General features: G+C 42.5%; 1 protein-coding gene across 1 annotated transcript in view; it reads right to left on the bottom strand.

Moving 5' to 3' along the window:
- PRKAR2A (protein kinase cAMP-dependent type II regulatory subunit alpha) overlaps positions 1-23558 on the bottom strand; it is a 141081-nt gene that overhangs the window by 46447 nt on the left and 71076 nt on the right. The window contains exon 3 of the mRNA XM_056861515.1: positions 1848-1900. Coding sequence (XP_056717493.1) covers positions 1848-1900 — 53 coding nt within the window. The remainder of the gene's footprint in view (positions 1-1847; positions 1901-23558) is intronic.

The raw sequence follows: 23558 nt of genomic DNA, 5'->3' as shown, positions 1-23558 counted from the left end.
CTCCATCCTCAGAGATTAGGCCTGAGGACTGAAGGTCTGTGACAGGGGCTTCCACCAATGGCACCTTCAAGAGTGACATGCCTCTGGGCTCCAGAGAATATAAACGTTTAATAGAGGCTGGTATCTGTTTACTGGACATAGGCTTCTGCCATTCCGATTTTACCAGGTCTTCGAAATACTCAGGGAAGGGCACTGAACATGACTTGGTTTGTAACCTGGTAAAGAATTCCTTGGAACCCCTGAATTTAGCCTTGCTCTTAATAGCATCCGTGTCTTCATCTTCGTGAAGATCAAGGGCTGACATTACTTTACATAAAAAGGCTTGATAATCCTCCCCCGCAAACAAGCGTGGATGAGGATCCTGACCTTGCTCTCCCTCTTCTCCAGATGAAAATTCCCCTTCTTCTTTTTCCTCCTCTTCCCCAGAGGAGGGGTCCTGAGAAATGGGCTTGGAAGGGTGAGTTGGTCTGGCCTTTCTGGCCGCCTTAGTTGGCCAGGCAGTGCTGGGACCTTGGACTGGGGGCTCTAGTTGAACTGATCCCCTGGAGGGAGAGGAGGCCCGGGAGCTGGAAGGGCCTCTTGAAGACATTTCGCCCAATAGGGCAAACTCCTCACGCAGAGCCCTGCGCATCAATTCTAGCATTCCCTGTTCACTCGCCCCCCCCCACCGTCAAAAGGGAAAGAGAGGATTGCACTGTACCCGATCCGACGTCCGTAGTAAGGCTTCCCGTGGGACCGACATTACGGACTGGTTGTTCCCCCTCACCCTCGTCACCCTCCAGGGACGAACGGGGAGGCTCGGCGGCCATCTTTTCTGCGCGGGGACGTTTCGCGCCATTTTTCTCTCCCTCGGCAGCCGCCTGCTTTCACTTGTGCCGCTGCGCCGCCGCCGCGGCCGACACTGTTCCTTGCTGCCGCCGCGTCTTCTTTTCGCTCGCCCCCGCCGAGTTATTTCGGCGGGAAGGCAGGAGCTCCGTCGATACCGCCTCATCCCCCGAGAGGAGCTCTTCTCCTGACAGCTCCTCGCTCGCCGCCATTTTCCTCCGTGCGGGGAACAAACGGACCGGCACCAGGGGGAAGGATCGAAAATAAACGGAGACAGGACCAGACGAGGTAAAGGACAGACGAGGGTAGGAAGGGATTTTGAGTTAGCAGGGAGGATAAGGTTGAAAGATTTGGATCTTGAGCGTAGCTGAGGAGCTCGCAAAAAGGCCTGCTCTTCCCTCTGAGGCAGGAATAGAACTGGGAGGGCGTTTCCGGTACAGGACAGGAAGTTAAAAAGATTGAAGAACCTGCCTATCCCTGAGCATAGGAACGGAAACACCCGCTCATAAGATGTCCTCTGAGCCTCAGAGAGAGAAAGGTAAGGACAGTCCCCTGTGCAAGAACTGGGTCACTACTGACCCATGGGGTGACATTACATCATGTTACATTTACTAGGCAGACTGTGTTTACAGGGTAGTTTGCCATTGCCTTCCCCAGTCTACACTTTACCCCCAGTAAACCGGGTACTCATTTTACCAACCTCAGAAGGATGAAAGGCTCAGTCAACCTTGAGCCGGCTACCTGAAACCGACTTCCGTTGGGATCAAGTTTTGACTGCAGTTCAGCAGCTTACCACTATCCTTCACACAATTCTTAGGAGTAAACGCTCAAAAAACCACTAGTTACAACATTGAAACTGTATCGGCAATGGCATTCATTCATTGTTATTAAATCTATGAAACAATGAATCTTGGCAAATGGGATTTTTTCCTATGGAAACAAATAAGCACTAAATATGTTTAACCCCACCTCTCTGAACAGAATACCATTAAACTGTGCTAGAATCATATTCATTCTCTCACCCTTGGTTCTGTTTCATCATCTTCTTCATCTGGGTTAAATGCTTCTGCGCAGACTAGAAAAAGAAGGAAAGGCAATTACTTTTTTTAGTTTAAACATTATTACCCTGTATATAGAACAATGAATTCTGTACACACCTATATATAAATTAACTAACACTCTGGTGCATTACAGCTCCCCAACGTCACTGCTCATGGTGAAATTACACTAGTGGAGCGACCAATGCTACTGTTCCAAAGTCTGGTTAACTATCCATCAAAAAAACATCTCTAGAAACCGCCTGTGACAAATGGGGAAAGGTCCTGCCGCTTTCTGAAAAACTCCAGTCCCCTCTAATCCTGTTTGGTGTGGGAGCAGAGCAGCTAGCAGCCGACCAGGGTCCCTCTGGAAGGGCTGGAGGCGCCAGATGGGAGGAAGAGAGAGAAACCTGTTACACTGTCAGCTCAGGAAGAGAGTCTGAACCTTCACAGAAAGAGAGACCGGAGGGCTCCTGTCTCAGAGTCTGCCTTGTGTTTAAGCAGGCTGAACCAGCGAATATGTGGAGACAGGGGTTTGCGTCCTCAGAGAGTTAATCGAGAGGTAACCTGTCTCGGGAGACTGTGGATGTCTCAAAATCCGCCTTTTTAGTAAAGCAGGAGAGCTTGAGGAAGAGACTGACACTGTCTTGAAGCCCCAGTTTCTGAGGGAAATATTTGTGTTTCTGAGAGGAGCTCACATTTACACTGCGACTCTTGAGGCTGAGGGAAGGCCAATATTCACCTCAAGAATACAAACCTGGCTGCTAACTGCTCTCCATTCTCCTAAATTATCAACTGCATTATACCTATACATAATTTTTATCCTCTTTTCTGAACCATCCTATTCCCGTATCCTTGCAAGTAAATAAAAGTTGCCGCTCTTTTTCTGTTTCCGTCAGGGGGCTGAACTTATTTTTATTCAGAAGCAGCTTGGGTTAAGTCTGTCAGGTGGAGGGTTGGGGTAGGGACCACTCTAGTTGAACTTTACATCATGCTACTTCTGTTTAAATGTCGTATTTAAGACCCCGACCTTCATACCACCCCAACAGGCCTTCCTTACAAATGAGTTCGACACCCCGGCCCTACAGGGTCGTCATGAGTCAGCTGTGATTTGACAGCACTTTCCACCACACAAATCTGTCACAAATATAAATCAAACATTACCAGCACCAACAATGAATTGATCAGGCATGCTAATTTACACACATGTCTTTTGATGCATTACTACTGAAACAATCCATGGATCTCCTAAAGCTTTATAATGGATATGCCCCTTTTAATAATTAACTTTCATTACAACTAGATCACAAACATGCTGGACTCTGAAGGGTATTTCATTCCACTGACCTTCCGCTACAACAAAAGAGGGTATCAGTTCTCTCAAATTAAACGTTCCATAATACATGAGAGCTTAAAGTTTTTAAAGGGTTTTGTGGGGCAGATTACATTCTGTACATACAGTTCTCTATTTTATGGGAATGGACCCCCTTTCTATCATCTCTCCCAATCCATTATGTACAGTTGAAACTCGACTGTGTTTAGTCATTAAGTGGACTGCATGTTTTTCTAGTGCTCACAAAATCTTTTGCTGGTTAATTCCACATTAAATAGCATAGATGTGACATTTTCTCAACGCTGTACCTGTTTGTAGCCTTACAAACTCGAATCTGACATTCAAAAATGTTTTTCTTTCTAGAAGTTTTGCTGGTACTTTGCATCCAGTGACAAAGTGGATGCAATGTATTGTTAATACTCTGCACCTGTCTGTTCTTGAGCCTGGCTTCGGCCAGGGAGGGAGGGCTAGGAATATAATAAAATAAAATTGGATCTCTTGACTAATTGGGGGCAAAGCGACTGGAGGCAGGACTCCACTTCTTTCCCACATGCAAACTCCCCACCACCATATTACCAGAATTCAGCATTACCTCCAACAGGAACTAACTGGCCCTAATTTATTACCTACATTCAGCACATGAATCTTTGGTCATCAGATGGAACGTTGGGCTTTTTTGTTCGTTTGTTTGTTAAAAGATCTCAACTGAAACCTAAAGGAAACATTAGGTTAACCCATCCCTAATCCCGTGTTGAAATCTAGTAAAGGCAGCAGCATTAAGACATTTCCCAAGAGAGTCAGCATGATGTAGTGGTTAAGAGCAGTGGTTTGGAGCAGTAGACTCTGATCTGGAGAACCAGGTTTGATTCCCCACTCCTCCACATGAGTGGCAGATGCTAATCTGGTGAACCAGGTTGGTGTCCCCACTCCTCCACTTGAAGCCAGCTGGGTGACCTTGGGCTAGTCACACTCTCTCAGCCCCACCTACCTCACAGGGTGTCTGCTGTGGGGAGGGGCAGATGATTGTAAGCCAGTTTGATTCTTCCTTACGCGGTAGAGAAAGTTGGCATATAAAAGCCAACTCTTCTTCTTCACATTATATAATTGTACACTCATGAAGCATAATTCAGCTCCAAGAAGTTTTTGGAGTTGAATTGTGCTACATGAGTACCTTCTCTGTAAACCATTTTAGTCTTACCTAAACTAAAAGTATAAAATTCCTCTAGAGGCCTGTTTTTGCTAAGTTAATAAACTAGTTGCAGGACAGTACTATTGCAGAAATTAATTTAGCATTATCCCATGTTGTATCAGCTGTAATGAATCCTTTGGCAAGCATAAAGAGAACAGCCACATTTTCCAGAAGCTGTGGAACAGAAATACAAGCACACTACGTTCGAAATATGACAATCTCTGTTTTAATTCTAGACGTCCCATGAAAACTAAGGGAAGCCATAATTTTAAGATAAAATGTATTTTCTTGTTTCTACAAAGCCTGAAATCCTTGGTTTCCCCCCCCCCCATGTTTATATCATAAGAACCTCTCATTTCTGTGAAGATGTCAACAAGCAGTCTGAGTATGATGCAAAATTCTGGTTATAGAGCTGGAAAGGGAAAAACCAAAATGATCGAAGGGTTGAAGCATCTCACCTATAAGCTAAGCTCAAAGCATTTAGGGAAAAATGGCCAGATAGATCTTCATCCTTGGCATCAGTAATTTACAGAATTTGCCGCCACACAAGAGATAGCAATCACCATGTGCTTGGAAGGCTTTCCAAATTCTCAAACAACAACTTTCAGCCGTAATGGCTAACTGCAGTTTCTATGTCCGAGCGCCATTGGCGGGATACAAATAGGGCAGCATTAATTGTGAGACTCCAGCGGTCTGTCCAGACCTCAAAAGGTTCAGCTGTCCCCTCCAGGAACTGGCGCCAGGTCATGAGGGCATGCTTGATCGCCATGGCCTCTTTTTCCCCAATGGGCCAGTTAAGTTCGGGGCCCGAGAACTTCTTGAAAAAATAGGCGCAGTGTTGGAGCACCCCTTGAGCATCCCCCTGAAGGAGCGCGCCCCCCATGGCCTTTTCCGAGGCGTCCACCTGGAGGGTGAATGGACGCAAACAGTCAGGATGGGCGAGAACGGGTTCGGAAGTAAAGCGCTCTTTCAGAACCTCGAATGCCGCCTGGCAACGATCATCCCAAGGCACTTGATAATGAGCAGTGGTAGCCGCCTGCCCCTTGCCTTTCATCTTAAGCAGTAATGGGCAGGGCAACCTTGGCAAAGTGTGGGATGAAACTGCGGTAAAAATTAGCGAACCCCAAGAACTGCTGGACCTGCTTGCGAGTCCTGGGGGGTTCCCATTCTCGGACCACCCAAACCTTTTTGGGGTCCATGATCAAACCTTCGGGGGATACGACATACCCGAGAAAAGACAGTTGGTTCTGGTTGAAAGCACACTTTGAAAGTTTAGCATACAAATGGTGCTCTTGTAAGCGGCGCAAGACTTCCCTCACCAACTCCCAGTGTTCACCCGGGTCCCTGGAGTAGATTAAGATATCGTCTAAGTAAACGATCACCCCCTTAAACAGTAGATCATGTAAAATCTCATTAATTAGTTGCATGAAGCACGACGGAGCTCCAGACAACCTGAACGGCATGACCATAAACTCAAACAAACCATAACAACATGAAAAAGCTGTCTTCGCCTCATCCCCCTCCTTTATCCGGACCCGGTAGTACTTGAGCTTCTGAAAGATATTAGACAAACTGATCGACAGGTCTATTAATTACTATCTCCTTCCTTTTACTACATGTCTTCTACCTTGGTGTAGTAGTTAACAGCGGTGGTTTGGAGCGGTGGACTCTGATCTGGAGAGCCAGGTTTGATTCCCCGCTCCTCCACATGAGCGGTGGATGCTAATCTGATGAACCGGGTTGGTTTCCCCACTCCTCCACATGAAGCCAGCTGGGCTAGTCACGGCTCTCTTAGAGCTCTCTCAGCCCCACCTATCTCACAGGGTGTCTGTTGCGGGGAGGGGAAGGGAAGGTGATTGTAAGCCGGTTTGATACTTCCTTAAGTGGTGGAGAAAGTCGGTGTACAAAAAACAACTCTTCTTCATAACCCATTTTCTGCATTATGGTATATCCTGCCCTGGACAGTTCTTTTGTTTGTTCCAATTCTGTAACCCTAGCCCTACAACACTGTTTATTGGAGATCTTTGCTGTATTAATTATTTTAAATTTTGTAATCTGCCTTGAGTTATAGTGAAAAAGGGGGGCTTATAAAGTATATAAATATTAATGATGGTAGCTAAAAGTGTAAACCCTATACTAGAAAACAGCATATCTGACTACCATCTGCAGGAGATAAACAAGCATAAAGATGTTTTACTCTGTGTCATACTGTGAGTTACCTGGGGCATATGGCTATCCACCACTGGAGAAAGCGCTGGCCTACATGGATCTTTGGTTGTGATCCAGCAAGAAAGTTACATTGAGCAGGGTTGCCAAGCCAACCCGGAAAGCACCCCCTACTTATTCTCATTTCTAACATTTTTTGTATCGCCCTTCTACAGAGGTACTTGGGCAAAGTACAAGTAAAAACATCACATCAGAATACTTGCATCCAATTGTCTCCTAAGAGGAATCTGCTCTCCTCAGAAAAATCAGGTTTCCTTTTAACCAAAAATTGCCTCAGGGACATAGCTTACAATGAATGTAAATATGTTCTAATGGCAACAGATGAAAAGTCATCACTGTTTTCTTTTCATCATTCTATTCCTCCTCTGTTTAATCTCTGTGTCATTAAGAATTTTACAGAGATACACTCGTTGGTACTTTATTCATAAGCCTGACAATACAAAAGTCTTGGCAGAGTGCCAAGTGATTAAGCCTGGTAAGGAGGAGAAAAACAAGCCATTAAAAAAAAAGAAAACCTAGAATTCAGCTGCATCATTCAGAAACCTGCAAATCTCTTGGGAGTTTACAGTTCTAAGCTGCTACCTATCAAGTCACCCTTAAATGCACCATATTTAAGGTGAGTATTACCTACAGAGATCATGTATAAAGGAAAGCACTGTCACGTTGCTAAGCTAAACATTCATTTAGGAAACACAGCTCATTCAAATCTGATAGCAAAACAGATATAAAGCTGAAATGAGGAATACTATAAAACACTCATTCTTTATTCCCCACCCTATTAAGAAAAAACAAGTAGACAAAAAATTAGTTCTTTAACATATAATGTGAGGTAAGATTGCAAGAAAACTGCTTTCAGAGTTTACCTTAATAAATGGCATAGTATTTTTTACTGTAGGAGTGCATTTCACATTTTAATTTACATGTGATCACAAGAAAGAATAGGGGGAAAAGGGCCACAGCTGTCAACAAGATCTCAATCTCTTCAGCTTTAAAAGATAAGTTAGGTAAAGGTAGTCCCCTGTGCAAGCACCGGGTCATTCCTGACCCATGGGGTGACGTCACACCCCGATATTTAGTAGACAGACTTTGTTTACAGGGTGGTTTGCCAGTGCCTTCCCCAGTCACCTTCCCTTTACCCCCAGCAAGCTGGGTACTCATTTTACCGACCTCGGAAGGATGGAAGGCTGAGAAACTCAAGCCGGCTACCTGAAACCAACTTGGGATCGAACTCAGGTCGTGAGCAGAGCTTTTGACTGCAGTACTGCAACTTACCACTCTGCGCCATGGGGCTCTTAAAAGAGAAGTCACAGGTGCATGTATCCCAGACTTAGATCAGGACTGCAACTCCACAGTATCATAAATCAAAAACTGTTCTCATGCTGTTATTAGCATTTAAAGGGGGCAAACGTGAGGTTTATAATGGAATCAGATTAGAAGAGGAGGAAGAGAATGCCTCCCAGCAACGGAGAAAGGAAGCTTGCAAGTTGTCCATGTTTCCTAACTTAATGGGAGGAACCTCCTATCTATCAAGGCTGACCTCATCCACACAGAAACCTTATCTGAGCCTGGGCCACGCACACCTGCAGTTTAAAGGATAAATGGCAATCTGTGATTTTCATGGCTGTCTGCCCTCTTATTGCTACAGATTCATTAAGCAGAATACTAAATAGAACCATCTTTATTGCCATCTAGAAGGGGAATCCATTAAAAAGTGAGGCAAAGCTATAAAATTGCCCTAACAGAGAAGGAACTAAAAGCAAAAGTAAAATGTATCCCCTCAAGAGGTGATACTTTTCACAGGTATAGGAGAAAACTGTGAAACCACATGACAATAATCTGCAATGAATTGCATTACAGAGTTGTTTACACCAAAGACACTGTAATCCCTTGTATTTGTGAAAGTAACATGAAACACAATGCAGAACGCACATCAAAAGCTGCAGGTTTCAAGAGTCACAACATGGTCCGGATAAACAATTGGGACATGCACCTGAGAAACCACTGTGCACACCTGATCAAAACCTTTTGAACCTCAATTCCCTAACCAAGACAATAGAGGGAGGACAACAGTAACAGCTCAGGGTTGTAAGGCAACTGACGTTTGCTTAAATGTGCATGACCACCAACATGGACACTGGTACTGCTACTGCCTAAATGGGACTCCATGTGGTATGTGAGGCGGGGGCTCCAGCAACACCACCCTCTTTTCCTCCTGTACCTTTGAGAGGCCTGGCCAACGGCGCCTCCTCAGCCTCAGACCACTCTGAGGGGGAGTCCAAGCTATCCTCTCCCTCAGAGGTTGCCAGGGTTTAAAATTTGCATTGCCAGCCTCCACACCCATGTCGTTCCTCCACGGCCTTCACTCCCTTCTGGCCTTATATAGGGCCTTGTCTCAGGAGTTCCTCCCAGCTCCGCCCCCTGGCCCCGCCTCCCCCCCGAGTCCATAAAAGGGCCTGGGTGTGGGCTTGCTCCATCCCCATGCCAGCCCTTCCTAGCACGCCAGGTCCTCCGATGCCTTGTCCCGGCCCAACTGACTACCAGCTGGTCGGTGGTGCCTGGGAAAAGCAGCAGGGACTGCGGGCCAGCTTGCTTGCTGCCGGGTGGCTTCGCTCTTGCTCCTCTTGCAGGACTGGTCCTCGTGCCAGCTTGTCCTGGGCATCTTCCAGGAGCAGTTGGGAGCCGGTCTGCGGCAGGGAGGGAGGGAGGGAAGGCGGCTGTGGAGAGGTACAGTCATACACGGCCACGCTGGAGCCTTTCCCCCTTGCCCCAGAGGAGAGCTGCGAGGGGCAGGGAGGGCCCGAGACGCCCGGGATTGGGGCCACTGCAGGACATGGTAAGACATTTGTAAGAACAGTTCCTCATGACTCAGAATTATTTAACTAAGTCAACACACACACACACACACACACACACAATATAAGGGCTTGTGTTGGCAACACTGAAGGCTAAATTGAGTGGGAAGCCACTCACACAGATGGGTTTTCTTTGTGGAGCTTCCCTGATGTATTTACATTACAAGTGGTGCTTCACATGGATGGCTCCACATATGAAGCAGTGCTCTGGCTGCACACAAGGAATGGAGGTTTTTTTTTGGCTCATACAGCACTCTTGAGTGGTTTAATTTCACAGAAACTGCCTTTATCTTCAAAGCCATTAAATCAGGACCATCAGCTAAATGCAGCATCCCTGAAATACCAAGCTGTACTCTATAAGGATTCATTTCTCAAATTCTAAGTAGTACTACACAAGAATTAGACAAAGATTCTTAGGAAAATTTAACACTGAAAAGTTGAAAGATAAAGCCTTTAACATAATGTGAAAACAAAACATAATTTAACCAAATTGAAGCCTATAATAAAAACCAGGAGTGACCAATCTAAAGGAAGGTTATTCATCAGGTACAGTAATTTGGACATTTAGGGGTGTCACTTCAAATCCATTCCTGCTCCAACCCCAATTGGTCTCTACTGGTTTGGAGAAGGCAAAGAAAGACCTTTTGTGATGTCTAACAATCAATATTTTATCACTGATTTCAAACTGGGTTGAGGCCACATTTGGGGACCCAGACAACTCTGGTTCCAATTTTATCTTAGTGAATGAACGCGGAGCTATGAGAGAAGTTGGAGTCTGTTCTTTAAGAGTTGACATGTGAAGGCTGCAGGATTTTATGTCCTATGCCGGGAGGTTTATAGAGCTCCTGCAAGACTTGTTATAGCATAGCTTCTTTTCCTTCAATCACATCAATTCCTTTGTCCATATCCTCAGGGGAGCATCTTTCAAGTTCACTTCAGTGTTATAGTGTACAAGTTCAGTACGCGGCATAAAAGTGTGTAGGGTTGCTTTTTGTGGATTTCACAACGAGTGTTGCACCACTCAACACTTGGCATACAGATTTTGTTAAAGTAGGACAATGATCAGTGTTTAAATGGAAGGATAACAATACTACTGAAGTACACGATACATGCTGAAAACTTTGAAAAGGAGCAAAGCTTTTGATCCCATTACTTAATTCTTGACAGGATAAGAAGCCACACTGAACTCTCCCTTTTCCAGCAGAACTACATTTAACTCTTATTTTGGATACCACCGTCTTTTGCATTTACTTTTAAAAAATCTGTATTTATGTTTACAGATGTGCCAGGCTTGTGTTGTGACTTGTACTTTTAGAGGCACCTAGGTAATTTAATATAATCTTTCTATGACATATAGGGCTATTTTAAAATGTTTTAATGCTTTTACTGATTTAATAGGACTTTTATATTTTGTAAGACGGTCTGAGTCCAGCTTTGGCCGGGGAGAACAGGGTAATAAATGAAAGAAAGAAAGAAAGAAAGAAAGAAAGAAAGAAAGAAAGAAAGAAAGAAAGAAAGAAAGAAAGAAAGAAAGAAAGAAAGAAAGAAAGAAAGGTTTGATTCAGATGGCACAATCAAACTGCCAGGATTACATGATCCTTCCCTCCCAGCAGTGACGTCCAAACACAGGAACTCTCTCTAACTGTGGCAGTTTCTTTCCCCAATTAAGAATCCCAGTCACTGGGGAAGAAACAAATCACAATGAAGGCACCTGCACACGGACTTCACAACTAAGTGGAGTCAGACTGAAGACGTCAGTAATCTTCTATCTTGGTGCAAAATGCCACAGGAGGAGGAAAGGAGTACATGACCCTACAACTAACCAAGCTCATGTCCATCATAAACAGATTTGTTTATTACGCCTGACCTGTGCATTCTGTGTGTGCATTAATACACAGAGGTATATGATATGCATACTGTACCTTTTGAGCTCTGGATAGGTGAGTTCCTATAAGTGCCATTCCTCTGTCATGGCAAAAACCAAAATTCTTTTTGCCGGTTTGAATTGATTACCCATGCAACAGTGCATTACCACTATGGAAACCACAGCTATGCCTTATAGCAACCATTTATATTATGTTGGGTGTCAGTTCACATATATCATCCAAGAAAAATATCTTTATGAATGAGACCCTTAACCACAGAGATAGATCACGAAGCTTCTGAAGAAGTCAGCTGTGGCTCATGAAAGCTCATACCCAGCCAGAAATTTTATTAGGCTTTAAGGTGCTACTGGACTCTTGTTCTTTTCTGCCCCTAACCACATGAGACACGTGTAATATGTGCATACCCCTATATCCTACAATCACTCCACATCCAAAAGATGTGAAAGGATCACAACAACAAGGATAATTTGCATATCACAGATGTGTTACAATAAGAAGGGATGTTGCTTGGTCAGCCATTTTTGTGAGCAATCAGACCCCTCCTCCCATTAAAGGGCTTCATGGAGGGCAGGGAGTATCCAAGACTGACACCAGAGCAGGGCACTGCTACCACAAAATGGATGCCCCTCAGTTTTTGGGATCCGTCTTGTTGTGTTCAAGCCTGGGCAGGAAGGGGGTTAGCAGCTGACCTTTCCCCCTGGCCTAAAGGTGTGCCTGGCTTAACAATGGGGCTAGCTAAACCCCATTGTGTCACCCTAAGGTGATTTAATCAGCGCTCTGAGCAGACTGTTACTCACCCTATCTGCAGCCATCCCTCCAATCAAACAGTATTCAAGGGAATAGCCCAGGCATTCTCTTGGGACCCATCAAACCTCTCCTACCCTTTTGTTGAAACCCCAGAAAAGCAATTAATTCTTTGTTCCCTGGCTTTCTTGCCAGAATACCCATTTTAGGGTCCTAGTAAAAATGGATACTAGTCATGATGCATACCTATTCTCTTCAGTATCAGAGGAGCACGCCTATTATATTAGGTGCTTTGATAATGCTGCTGAAGGATAATGCTGCTGCAATCGTCTTGTTTGTGGGCTTCCTAGAGGCACCTGGTTGGCCACTGTGTGAACAGACTGCTGGACTTGATGGACCTTGGTCTAATCCAGCTTGGCCTTTCTTATGTTCTTATGTAGGGTATAGAAACTGGTCCTCGGGCCATTAATATGTGTCTCTGCGTGTCCTGGATCCAGGCACTCACCCCCACTTGAGTGTGATCTTTCTTCCTTGCTCCCAGAAATGCTGGTCGTTTTCCTCAGTGCTGCTCTAGGGCACATCCCTTCAAGACTGGTGACTATCACTCTTCCCTAAACAGCATCCAACCTCCTCCTTGGTTCTCTAAGTTAGCTCTTGTGTGCTTTGTGTGTGTATGTTCATTGCTTGAAACACATTTCTTATTTTTATTATTTTTCTGTTTTAATAAAACCCATTTCAATTAGCACAACCGCCTGCTCATTTAAGAGTTCTCACCAGGGCCAATCCTGGTACACATAGGTTATTAATCCCGGTGACCCCCCCCCCCTCGCTCTGTCTCCAGCGAATTCCCCCAACTTAAGTGGAGATTGCCTGCTCAGCATAACAATTTGACTGAGCTCCAGCTCACAGCATAATTATTTGTTTTCGCTTTGAAAACACATAGGTTGCCTCTCTGGAGACCTGATCGAGGTGGCTCCCGTGTTGTATCTGATTGAAAATCAAATACAACATAACTATTTTTAAAACCCATAAACATCTCATTTAAACAAGCCATAAAAGTAACATTAAGCAGCCTAAAATGCTATCTGTAAAACAGCTCTCAGGCTAGAAGTGGACCAAGAAAACAGCTAAAGAAGGCCGTTCTATTAAAGGCTTTTGTAAAGAGAAATGTTTTGCCTTAAACTGGATTAAGATGAGTCTCTTCCAAGAGTGCCTAACTCTGTGTAAGCCTCTTCCCCAAGAATTGGATGTTAACCACTGAGTGGTAGTTATTTAGGTCTTTTGTGTCCAGAAGTGTCTCACCACCATTCCTTTCACAGTGGTCAATACACCTTCCAGTAAAGAGGTGTTTGTTACCTCCTGGACACAATCAACCAAAGTTGACTAGACATTATCAGCCACAAAGGGCAAGAACTGAGTGGACCACACACTTCTAAGCAGCCAGCATGGTGTAGTGGTTAAGAGAGGTGGTTAGGAGGGTTGGACTCTAATCTAGAGAACCGGGTTTGATTCCCCACTCCTCCACATGAGCAGTGGACCCTAATCTGGTGAACAAGGTTGGTTTCTCCACTCCTACACATAAAGCCAACTGGATGACCTTGGGCAAATCACAGTTCTCTTAGAGCTCTCTCAGCCCCACCTACCTCACAGGGTATCTGTTGTGGGGACGGGAAAGGAAGGAGATTGTTAACCGGTTTGATTCTTCCTTAAGTGGTAGAGAAAGTCGGCATATAAAAACCAACTCTTCTTGTTGTTGTTGTCCACTTTATCAGATTTCACCAACTGAGAGCCACCACACAGTTCCAGGCTGCACTATAAAAGCATCCTGAATTTGAACGGAACCAGTCCTGATATCTACAATGCAGTAGATGCCAGCGATTTTATTCTCAAAATGCACCCAAAAACGTAGTCACTGTGAGCCTGTAGATTTCTATGTCAACATCCTCAAGGGCCTCACATAGAAGCCCCCTTACAACCAGTAAAAAAATCCATGAGAAGGGAAATGTGGAAAAATTGGGGGGGGGGGGCGCAAAGTTAAAGATGGCTAACCCTTCCTCTTCACCTACTCAAGTACTCCAAGCTGCCCTGCTCATCTAGTATTAAATCATGGATGAAGGGTATTTTGCATGAACCCTGGCAAGAAACTTCACCCAGAATTGCCAACCATAGTGCTACTTTATTCGTTATCTCCACGGTCATTTTCCCCGAGCTCTAAAATAATTATGCCCAATCGATAATGGGAAACATAGTAACATGTGTACATTTATAATACAGTAAAGATGTTCTAAGAGCAATGAAATGGAGATTTTAAATAAGTTTAACAAATATTTTAAACTGCTATTAAACACTGGGCCTTCATCCAACAGAGAGATACCGCAGAAAGCACACTCCACAACTTTCCATCTGTTTCTTGGTTCAACAACTTCTGCCCTCCAAGAGAAACTATTTAAAACCCTTTTTTAAAAATGGTGATTTAATGGTGGTGGGGAGGGGAAGGGGGAGAGATACTAACAACAGGATGAAAAAGCTGGGTATTCACATGGCTTGTCAACTGCAGGTTCAAATAGATTGCAAATTGCAGCCTTCATCAATATGTTTCCAGGCAACATATTTCTGAATCTACACTTTACCCTTTCATCTTTGGATAAACGGGGGGGGGGATCCCAAACATTTATGTCGTTACATGGGGGGAAAGCTACTACTCAGGCAGAGTACCAAATTGGCTGCCCATCCTGGTCGTGCACATAGAAAAAGAAGAAAAAGGGTTGGTTTTTATATCCTGATTTCTCTGCCTTTAAGGAGTCTCAAAACGGCTTATAATCTCCTTCCCTTCCCCTTCCCACAAGAGACACCTGGTGAGGTAGGTGGGGCTGAGAGAGTTCGGAGAGAACTGTGACTGGCCCAAGGTCACCCTTCATGCGTAGGAGTGGGGAAACCAACCTGGTTCACCAGATAAGAGTCCACCGCTCATGTGGAGAAGTGGGGAATCAAACCCGGTTCTCCAAATTAGAGTTCACAGCTCTCAACCACTATACCACACTAGCTCAGAGTACTGTAGTACCTGAGTCTTGCAATTAGTACCCTTCTCCATGCCAGACACAAAACAGACCCCCTGTGGTGTTTCCTGAGAAGTCAAAAGCTAAAAAAAGGTCAGAGCCACACTTGGTAATACATAGTCTTGCCTGCCTGTCATTATCCCCCTCCCTCCATGCTGGCATCTGGAGAGACTGCTTGGATGTCTACGCACACAGCTTGGATAGTCACATGTAGATATTTTGAGGACAACAGTACAAAACAGAAGCTATAATCTAAACAATTTGAAAAGTCCTGAAGACAACTTTTGAGCCCTTCAGAACAGTTTTTCACACAATAAATGTATATTTATTATGCAACATCCACTCCCTCCTGCAGAACTGTCACAATTTTTCCTAGCGCGTAAAGAGCATTCTTTTCTCACTGGGGGGAAAAACAACACTGCAACTTTCCTTCCACCTAGTTGTGAATTTCCTGCATTGTGCAGGGGGTTGGACTAGATGACCCTGGTGGTTCCTTCCAACTCTATGATTCTAGCACCTCCATTTGTGGAATCTGGCTGCGCAAGTGACATTGGGCGAAAACGCACGGTCGCTTTATCCTCCTTTAATCCCTGTTTTAGCCAGGACTGAACGCACATTAGGCGAAACACATGCGTTCAATCCAGGCTGAATCCTGGCTGAAACAGGGATTAAAGGAGGATAAAGTGACCATGCGTTTTCACCCATTGTTGTGGTCGTTACTCAATAATGTGCATTGCCTCATTGGTGTAACTAATGACAACACCCAAAATCCACACCTGTTTGTGTTTTGCCTGTTCATGGTTCCAATCTTTGGATTTAAGTATCCAGACTGGGGGCCATGTTGAGAATTATTTTATTTCCCTCTGGTTCCTATTTCATGTCACTTCACCTGATCTCTCACAAACTGCTTTTCATGTACATAGATATTTCTGAAGCAGCTGGAAGATTTAACTCTAGACCTTTACTTCCAAGGGGGAAATGCTGCTAGTGCATTAGTGCTTTTTTTCCTCCCAATTTCCCTTGAGAATACATCCCATGCCTTTTTTTAGCATTTTACTTCCTGTTAACACCTTTCGCTCAGAGAAATGACAGTTATCAGAGCTGGCTGTTAGTACAGTGTGTCCCCCAAAATAGACTAAATAAGGAAAGAACACTGGAAAGCAAACACATTTGTTGATCCTTTGCCAAGCCATTCCAAGGAAAGGAGGTTTTCTAAAGAGGCTTTTGGATAAAATAGCTCCCCCTCCCACATCTGCATCCTCAAAACCTCTACTGTACAATGAAGGCACAGCCACCATTTTTAGTAGCCAACAGGTTTTTTTATATTGCATATTTTCAGAATGGCTTTAAAACAGATTAATTTAACTATGGAAAATACACTAAGGAATCGAGCAAAAGACTTATTTTAAAAATCTGCAATATTTATGCTATGCTGGGCCAGCAGTATCCTTCTCCAGCCTGGAGGACTAGACTTTTCCCTGACCAGCCAAGTCCATACCGTGTCAACTAATGAATCGGCCAAAATCTAAGCCTTCAAATAAAACAAGCCCAACTCAGCTGGTCATCTTCCCCAGTTAGGAAGTTCATGGTGCAAGTTCCCCCCACCCACTCCTGGGAGGTACAGGGTTCTGGTGGGTAGGGTTGCCAACCTCCAGGTACTACTGGAGAAAAGAGGCACTTGGTACTAATGGAATTTGGGAGAAAATAAGTACCAACACAACGTAAATGCAACCTAAGTTTAGTACAGTGAAAAAGTGCACAGTGAACAAACAACGAACATTACAAGCAGGAAAAATACGTGGCTCTCAAAGAGTCTCATGGAATCTTCAACAATCTTCACTGAAGTTCTTACTAAAGTCCAAAAGGCTTCAACAAGCAAAGTCCATAAGAAGGACGGTGGAAAAAAACCGATAGTGTGAAACGCAGTCCGGATTAACTTTAACGTTTTCACCGCCGCGCAAGCGGCTTCATCAGCACACCGTTCTAATATCGGGAAACAAGGATCCTAGATAAATATAACAATAGTAATATATAATATATATAATCTTCCAGATACATTTTAAATACATTTTTAAATTTTAAATATTTTAAATACATTTTAAATATTTTTTAATAATTTAAATTGATTGTTACTGTTGCTAAAATACATATTTGCTATTAAAACAATGACCTGACATACCTTTATAATAGGGTTTACAAAAATCTCAAGACAATTTAACAGCGCTGCAAAGCTGCTCCGTTCGAAGTTGGATACTGAGGTTACAGGTGAAGTTAATTTATACAATGCTCCACAGTAGAAACGTTATTAAAGGACACAGCCAACTACAGACAATTATAAGAAGTTTATAAGAAGTTTATAAAAAACAAGACAAGTCCATTTCATTATTGAGCCCATACGGAAAATAAGATTTGAATAAATATATAAAACGCATTTCTTGCTGTAATAAATTTTTTTGTACATTTTCAAGATCAAATAAATTACCCTTATAAGTCCAAATAACAAAAAAATGGATATCATTCTCGCTGTGTTTATTGTCTATAAAGTGCATAATGAGGGGGGGGGCGCGTCCAAAATCTTCTGTCTAATTCTAGATTTATGCTCACCTATTCTGAGCTTTACCTGACGAACTGTGCTCCCCACGTACAATTTTCCACATTTACAAGAAATGCAGTACACACATTTACTAGTAGAGCAGTTTGAAAATTGTTTTAACTCAAAAGAAAAATTGGAGGTGGTGGATGTAAATGTTTTTAAAGGTAAGCTTAGGGGACAGAAGGAACAAGAGCCACAAGGAAAGTGGCCATTGATAGAAGGACTGAATCTCTTGAGATGATGATCTGAGTGGACAAGTTGGTCTCTTAAAGAGATATTCCGTTTGAGTCCAAAAATGGGCGGATTCAAACAGCCCGGTATAGTGGAAAGTAGATGCCAATGTTTTTTGATGATATTTTGAATAGAAGAAGAATGACGACTGAAAGTAAGTGAACAGAAAATTCTATTAGCATTGTTAGGTTTTGGTTTTGAAATGAGCAGGGAAGATCGATCCTGCAAGCTGGCTTTAAGTTTAGCTTGATATATAACGTTCTCAGGATATCCCCTGTCAGCTAAGTCTGCCTGTAAGTGTCTAGCTGCATGTTCATAGTCCTTGGTATGGGATGAATTTCTTTTTAAACGGATAAATTGACTATAAGGTAAGTTATTTTTTAAATGATATGGATGATAGGAGTTATATCTTAGACCTGAGTTTCTGGCCATAGGTTTCTTATAGGGTCTGAAAGCCAGTGTTCTTATAGGGTCTGAAAGCCAGTGTTCTGTCAGATGTTATAAACATCTTATAGGGTCTGAAAGCCAGTGTTCTTATAGGGTCTGAAAGCCAGTGTTCTGTCAGATGTTATAAACATCTGACAGAACACTGGCTTTCAGACCCTATAAGAAACCTATGGCCAGAAACTCAGGTCTAAGATATAACTCCTATCATCCATATCATTTAAAAAATAACTTACCTTATAGTCAATTTATCCGTTTAAAAAGAAATTCATCCCATACCAAGGACTATGAACATGCAGCTAGACACTTACAGGCAGACTTAGCTGACAGGGGATATCCTGAGAACGTTATATATCAAGCTAAACTTAAAGCCAGCTTGCAGGATCGATCTTCCCTGCTCATTTCAAAACCAAAACCTAACAATGCTAATAGAATTTTCTGTTCACTTACTTTCAGTCGTCATTCTTCTTCTATTCAAAATATCATCAAAAAACATTGGCATCTACTTTCCACTATACCGGGCTGTTTGAATCCGCCCATTTTTGGACTCAAACGGAATATCTCTTTAAGAGACCAACTTGTCCACTCAGATCATCATCTCAAGAGATTCAGTCCTTCTATCAATGGCCACTTTCCTTGTGGCTCTTGTTCCTTCTGTCCCCTAAGCTTACCTTTAAAAACATTTACATCCACCACCTCCAATTTTTCTTTTGAGTTAAAACAATTTTCAAACTGCTCTACTAGTAAATGTGTGTACTGCATTTCTTGTAAATGTGGAAAATTGTACGTGGGGAGCACAGTTCGTCAGGTAAAGCTCAGAATAGGTGAGCATAAATCTAGAATTAGACAGAAGATTTTGGACGCCCCCCTCACTATGCACTTTATAGACAATAAACACAGCGAGAATGATATCCGTTTTTTTTGTTATTTGGACTTATAAGGGTAATTTATTTGATCTTGAAAATGTACAAAAAAATTTATTACAGCAAGAAATGCGTTTTATATATTTATTCAAATCTTATTTTCCGTATGGGCTCAATAATGAAATGGACTTGTCTTGTTTTTTATAAACTTCTTATAAACTTCTTATAATTGTCTGTAGTTGGCTGTCTCCTTTAATAACGTTTCTACTGTGGAGCATTGTATAAATTAACTTCACCTGTAACCTCAGTATCCGACTTCGAACGGAGCAGCTTTGCAACCTAAGTTTAGTACAGTGAAAATATATTTATATCATGCAATATGTTTAAATTTAACATTAATTGAAATCAGCTTAGTAAAAGTTTAGGTAAAACTGTAGTAGCAAGCAAACAAAGGATGAAAAATTTAATGTTAAATTTAAACATATTGCATGATATAAATATATTTTCCATCAGGCTGATGAAGCCCTCTAGCGGCGAAAACGTGCAAAAACAATCCGGAAGGCGTTCCTATTTTCCTTTCAGGCTGTGAAGACTTCTTGTGAAGCAAATTCAATTTCATCTTTAGCCTGTCTGGCAAAAAGAAGAAATTTGTAATTGATGCACTACTTATGAACTTTGCAACAATGCCATGTGCAAAGAGGAATGCATAAATCATTTTGATGTATATTGAGAAATGTTCTTTTATGTTTGTATTGTCTGTTTTGTCACACTTTGGGTGGTTGTATACACTTGTCACACTGTTAGTCGTGTATATATTAGCTTAATATGGTTTTTGCAATTTGAAATATATAGAGCTTTGTGCTGTTTTTTCTTACTAGTACCTGGAGGTTGGCAACCCTGAGCAAGAGGTTGGCAGCTGAGCAAGAGAAGGTTATCAGACAGCGGCTTGTGCAAGTCTGTATAGGCTAGCAAGAATCCTTTTATTGCAACATTAATTGCTTGTGACCATAAAAATTTGCAGTGTTCACATTGCTAAAAATCAGACACAAGCTGTATCTGTGTTCATATAGAAGGAAGACAGAATTCCCCAAGCAAACTTTACTGCTAACCCAGCAGGTCTACTTTCTGGATCATAATCCAACAGAAAGTATGAGCTCTTCTACTGCTCTGCTCTACTCATTGCACAGCAAAACAGGAGATAAAGTAGTCAAATGCGAAGGGACGAGATCTGGTGCGCTCCAGGAACCCTTTCTGCCTGCCCTGCTTCTTCAAGAAGAAGAGCTGGTTTTTATATGCCGACTTTCTAAGCCACTTAAGGGAAACTCAAACCAGCTTACAACCACCTTCCCTTCCCCACAACAGACTCCCTGTGAGGCAGGTGGGGCTGAGAGAGCTCTAAGAGAGCTGTAACTTGCCCAAGGTCACCCAGCTGGCTTCGTGTGTAGGAGTGGGGAAACAAACCCAGTTCACCAGATTAGCCTTCACCGCTCATGTGGAGGAGTGGGTAATCAAACCCAGTTCTCCAGATCAGCCTTCACCGCTCATGTGGAGGAGTGGGTAATCAAACCCAGTTCTCCAGATCAGACTCCACTGCTCCAAACCACCGTTCTTAACCACTACACCACGCTGGCTCTCTCAAGAGGTATGCTTATAGCTGGCACCAGCATAGCTTCACACTGAACCCGAGTCACAACATCACTATTTTTACTTTCATTCTGTGTTTCTGAGGAAGTTGGACAGCAAAGTCTACCCTTGCTGCACCATTTATTTGTTCTAATAGAATTGCAGCTGGACTAATACAATCAAGTGTGTTTTTGTCAGGAAACGACAGTCTGATCAAAACTGCTTAACTGGTTTTCAAGAACAGATGGAAGATGCCCCATATATATGGTAACTGACTTCCAAAATCCTTGTAACATAGTCTAGCAAAATAGACACATGGCACAAGCCTTAAAATTTACAACCCTAACACATACTTCTCTGCTTTTAGGCTGCAATACTAGAGCACTTGACTTGCAAACTCAATTTTGTACCATTATGAAATTTTCTGTTTCTGGGAAAAGATCAACAATAGAACTGCTGTTAAGGGAACCACATGCATGTTACACACCTACCCTTTGAAGCCTTCTAGAAATCAGACACATAAACATACTTCAGAATACACATTAAAAATTTAAGCAGAGGCTAGATGGCCATCTGTCAACAATGCTGATTCTATTACCTTAGGCAGATGATGAGAGGGAGGGCATCTTTGCAATCTTCTGGGCATGGAGTAGGGGTCACTGCGGGGGGGGGTAGTTGTGAATTTCCTGAATTGTGCAGGTGTTTGGACTAGTTGACCCTGGTGGTCCCTTCCAACTCTATGATTCTATGATATAGGAGAGTAACAACTGAGTGTGGGGGAGAAATAAAGAGAAGGATGGGTGACTAATGGACTGGGATATTGGGATCCCAATTGTGTCTGGGATTGTATATAATTGTATTCCCAATTGTATTTGCCATGAGTGCAACTCTGACATATATATTCTGCAATAAGAATAAACAGAAAATCCATATTTTTTCTGATCTTACCTTACAAAAGCAGCAGTAAAATAAAAAAATGGTAGACAGTGCTACCACTATCCAAGTTCCTTGCACAAAAAGGCATGAACTGAATGCAGGGGAACTTGCAGGGGAAGAAAACAGCATATAGCAGGAACTAAGGTAGCATAGGATGCATCAGCTTGCACATTTCTCTCAATTGTTGGGCATATTCACAGTTTTGCTTGTAGAAAACTAAGGCGTGTATAACTTTTAAATTCCACAACTATGTCAAATATTGCAATTTGATATGCTAAGTTGTAAACGATGCATTTCATGTTGTTAAAGCAGTAAAGCTAGTTTACATTTGATAGGACAGTAAATATTGCATGTATTTCAATTTTTCCTAAAAATGTCTGAGTTTTTTTTCCCCTTCAAAAAAATGTTATGTCTCTAGGTACTCCCCATCAGGATACAAGCACCAGCATCCAATCTTCACTCCAACAGGGGATGCAATGGCAATGCAACTTGCACAGGTAAGCAAGGGAGGGTAACTGCTGCAAATATATACTCCCTACCCACTACCTACCTACTATATATTGGCTCAACAACTCTTCCTCCCTCAACAGCTGTTATCAGTCTCTCCAGAACACAAAGGGTACATGGTAATTATGCACGATGCAGAAAGGGGACCCCCTAAGTAATATGCTGACAAAATATCACCACCGTGATATTCAGGGAAGGTCTTCATTTTCTACTGCAGTGGTGACAATTTTTCAAGATTTGCTTAAATTCTTGCCTCTGCTTGCTCTTACACATTTTGTGGATATCCTTTGATTTAATGCTTTTATGACAGTTAACTGCATATTTTTCTTGAGGCAGTGGTGCTTTTGCAGATATATTTTTCATTCATAAACTCAATAATCTCATATGTAAATTATTTACACTCCTTTCCCTCTCTTGCTGTTCCCAAATTCAGTGGCATGAAACAACAAGGTACAAGCTATTTGCATGGAGAAATTGACTTGGGAAGATTAATGGAAGGCTAATTAAAAGTACAAGGACATTAATTTCCACCATGGGACAATATAAATTTCTTTTAAGAGCAGCAATTGCACACTATCATTCAATCCCTCTCATTCTAAATCAACGTTACGTTTTTAAAATGTACTATAGTGGCTTAGCCTGTCTCATAGGATTCTGAACTTGCATTTCTCAAACTGCAGTCTCTCATGCCACATGGCAAACCACTTTTGGAAACTTGAAAGTGTTTTAAAAAGTGATTTATTGTGATGTGGCACGTGTGTAACCTGATCAAAGAGAAGAAATCCTAACTCCCACTGGGTGCAGCTAAAAGTAGGTCTACATTTCTACCATCCACAGTATTCCTTTTAAACTATGGAATTATATTCTTCTGTATCCAGCTATTGCTTAGTTCGTCTAGTTTCTAGAGACAGACATTTTACAAGAACCAGGAGCTTCCAAATCTCAATGAAAATTTAAGGGGGCCGTTCTTATTTTAGCTTGCAGCAATGACATAATAAAACCAATTTCATAAACCTTCAAATCATGTTTCATGTGGTCATTATGGAGCCTCCTGTGAACAAAACACAACTTTTGGTAATAAAAGGATCCTTTAATTTCTCCCCTATAAATTGGGCTGCCACAACCAGCAAGCTGCACAGCAACCATATTTTTAGCTCTTTATCTTCTTCTTTCTGCTTTTGCAGCAGTTATGTAGATGATCACAGTCAAATGG

This window comes from Euleptes europaea, chromosome 1, assembly GCF_029931775.1.
Source record: "Euleptes europaea isolate rEulEur1 chromosome 1, rEulEur1.hap1, whole genome shotgun sequence".
NCBI classification, from domain to species: domain Eukaryota; kingdom Metazoa; phylum Chordata; class Lepidosauria; order Squamata; family Sphaerodactylidae; genus Euleptes; species Euleptes europaea.
The sequence above is the reverse complement of the archived record's forward strand: the minus strand, read 5'-3'. Positions and strand labels throughout refer to the sequence as shown.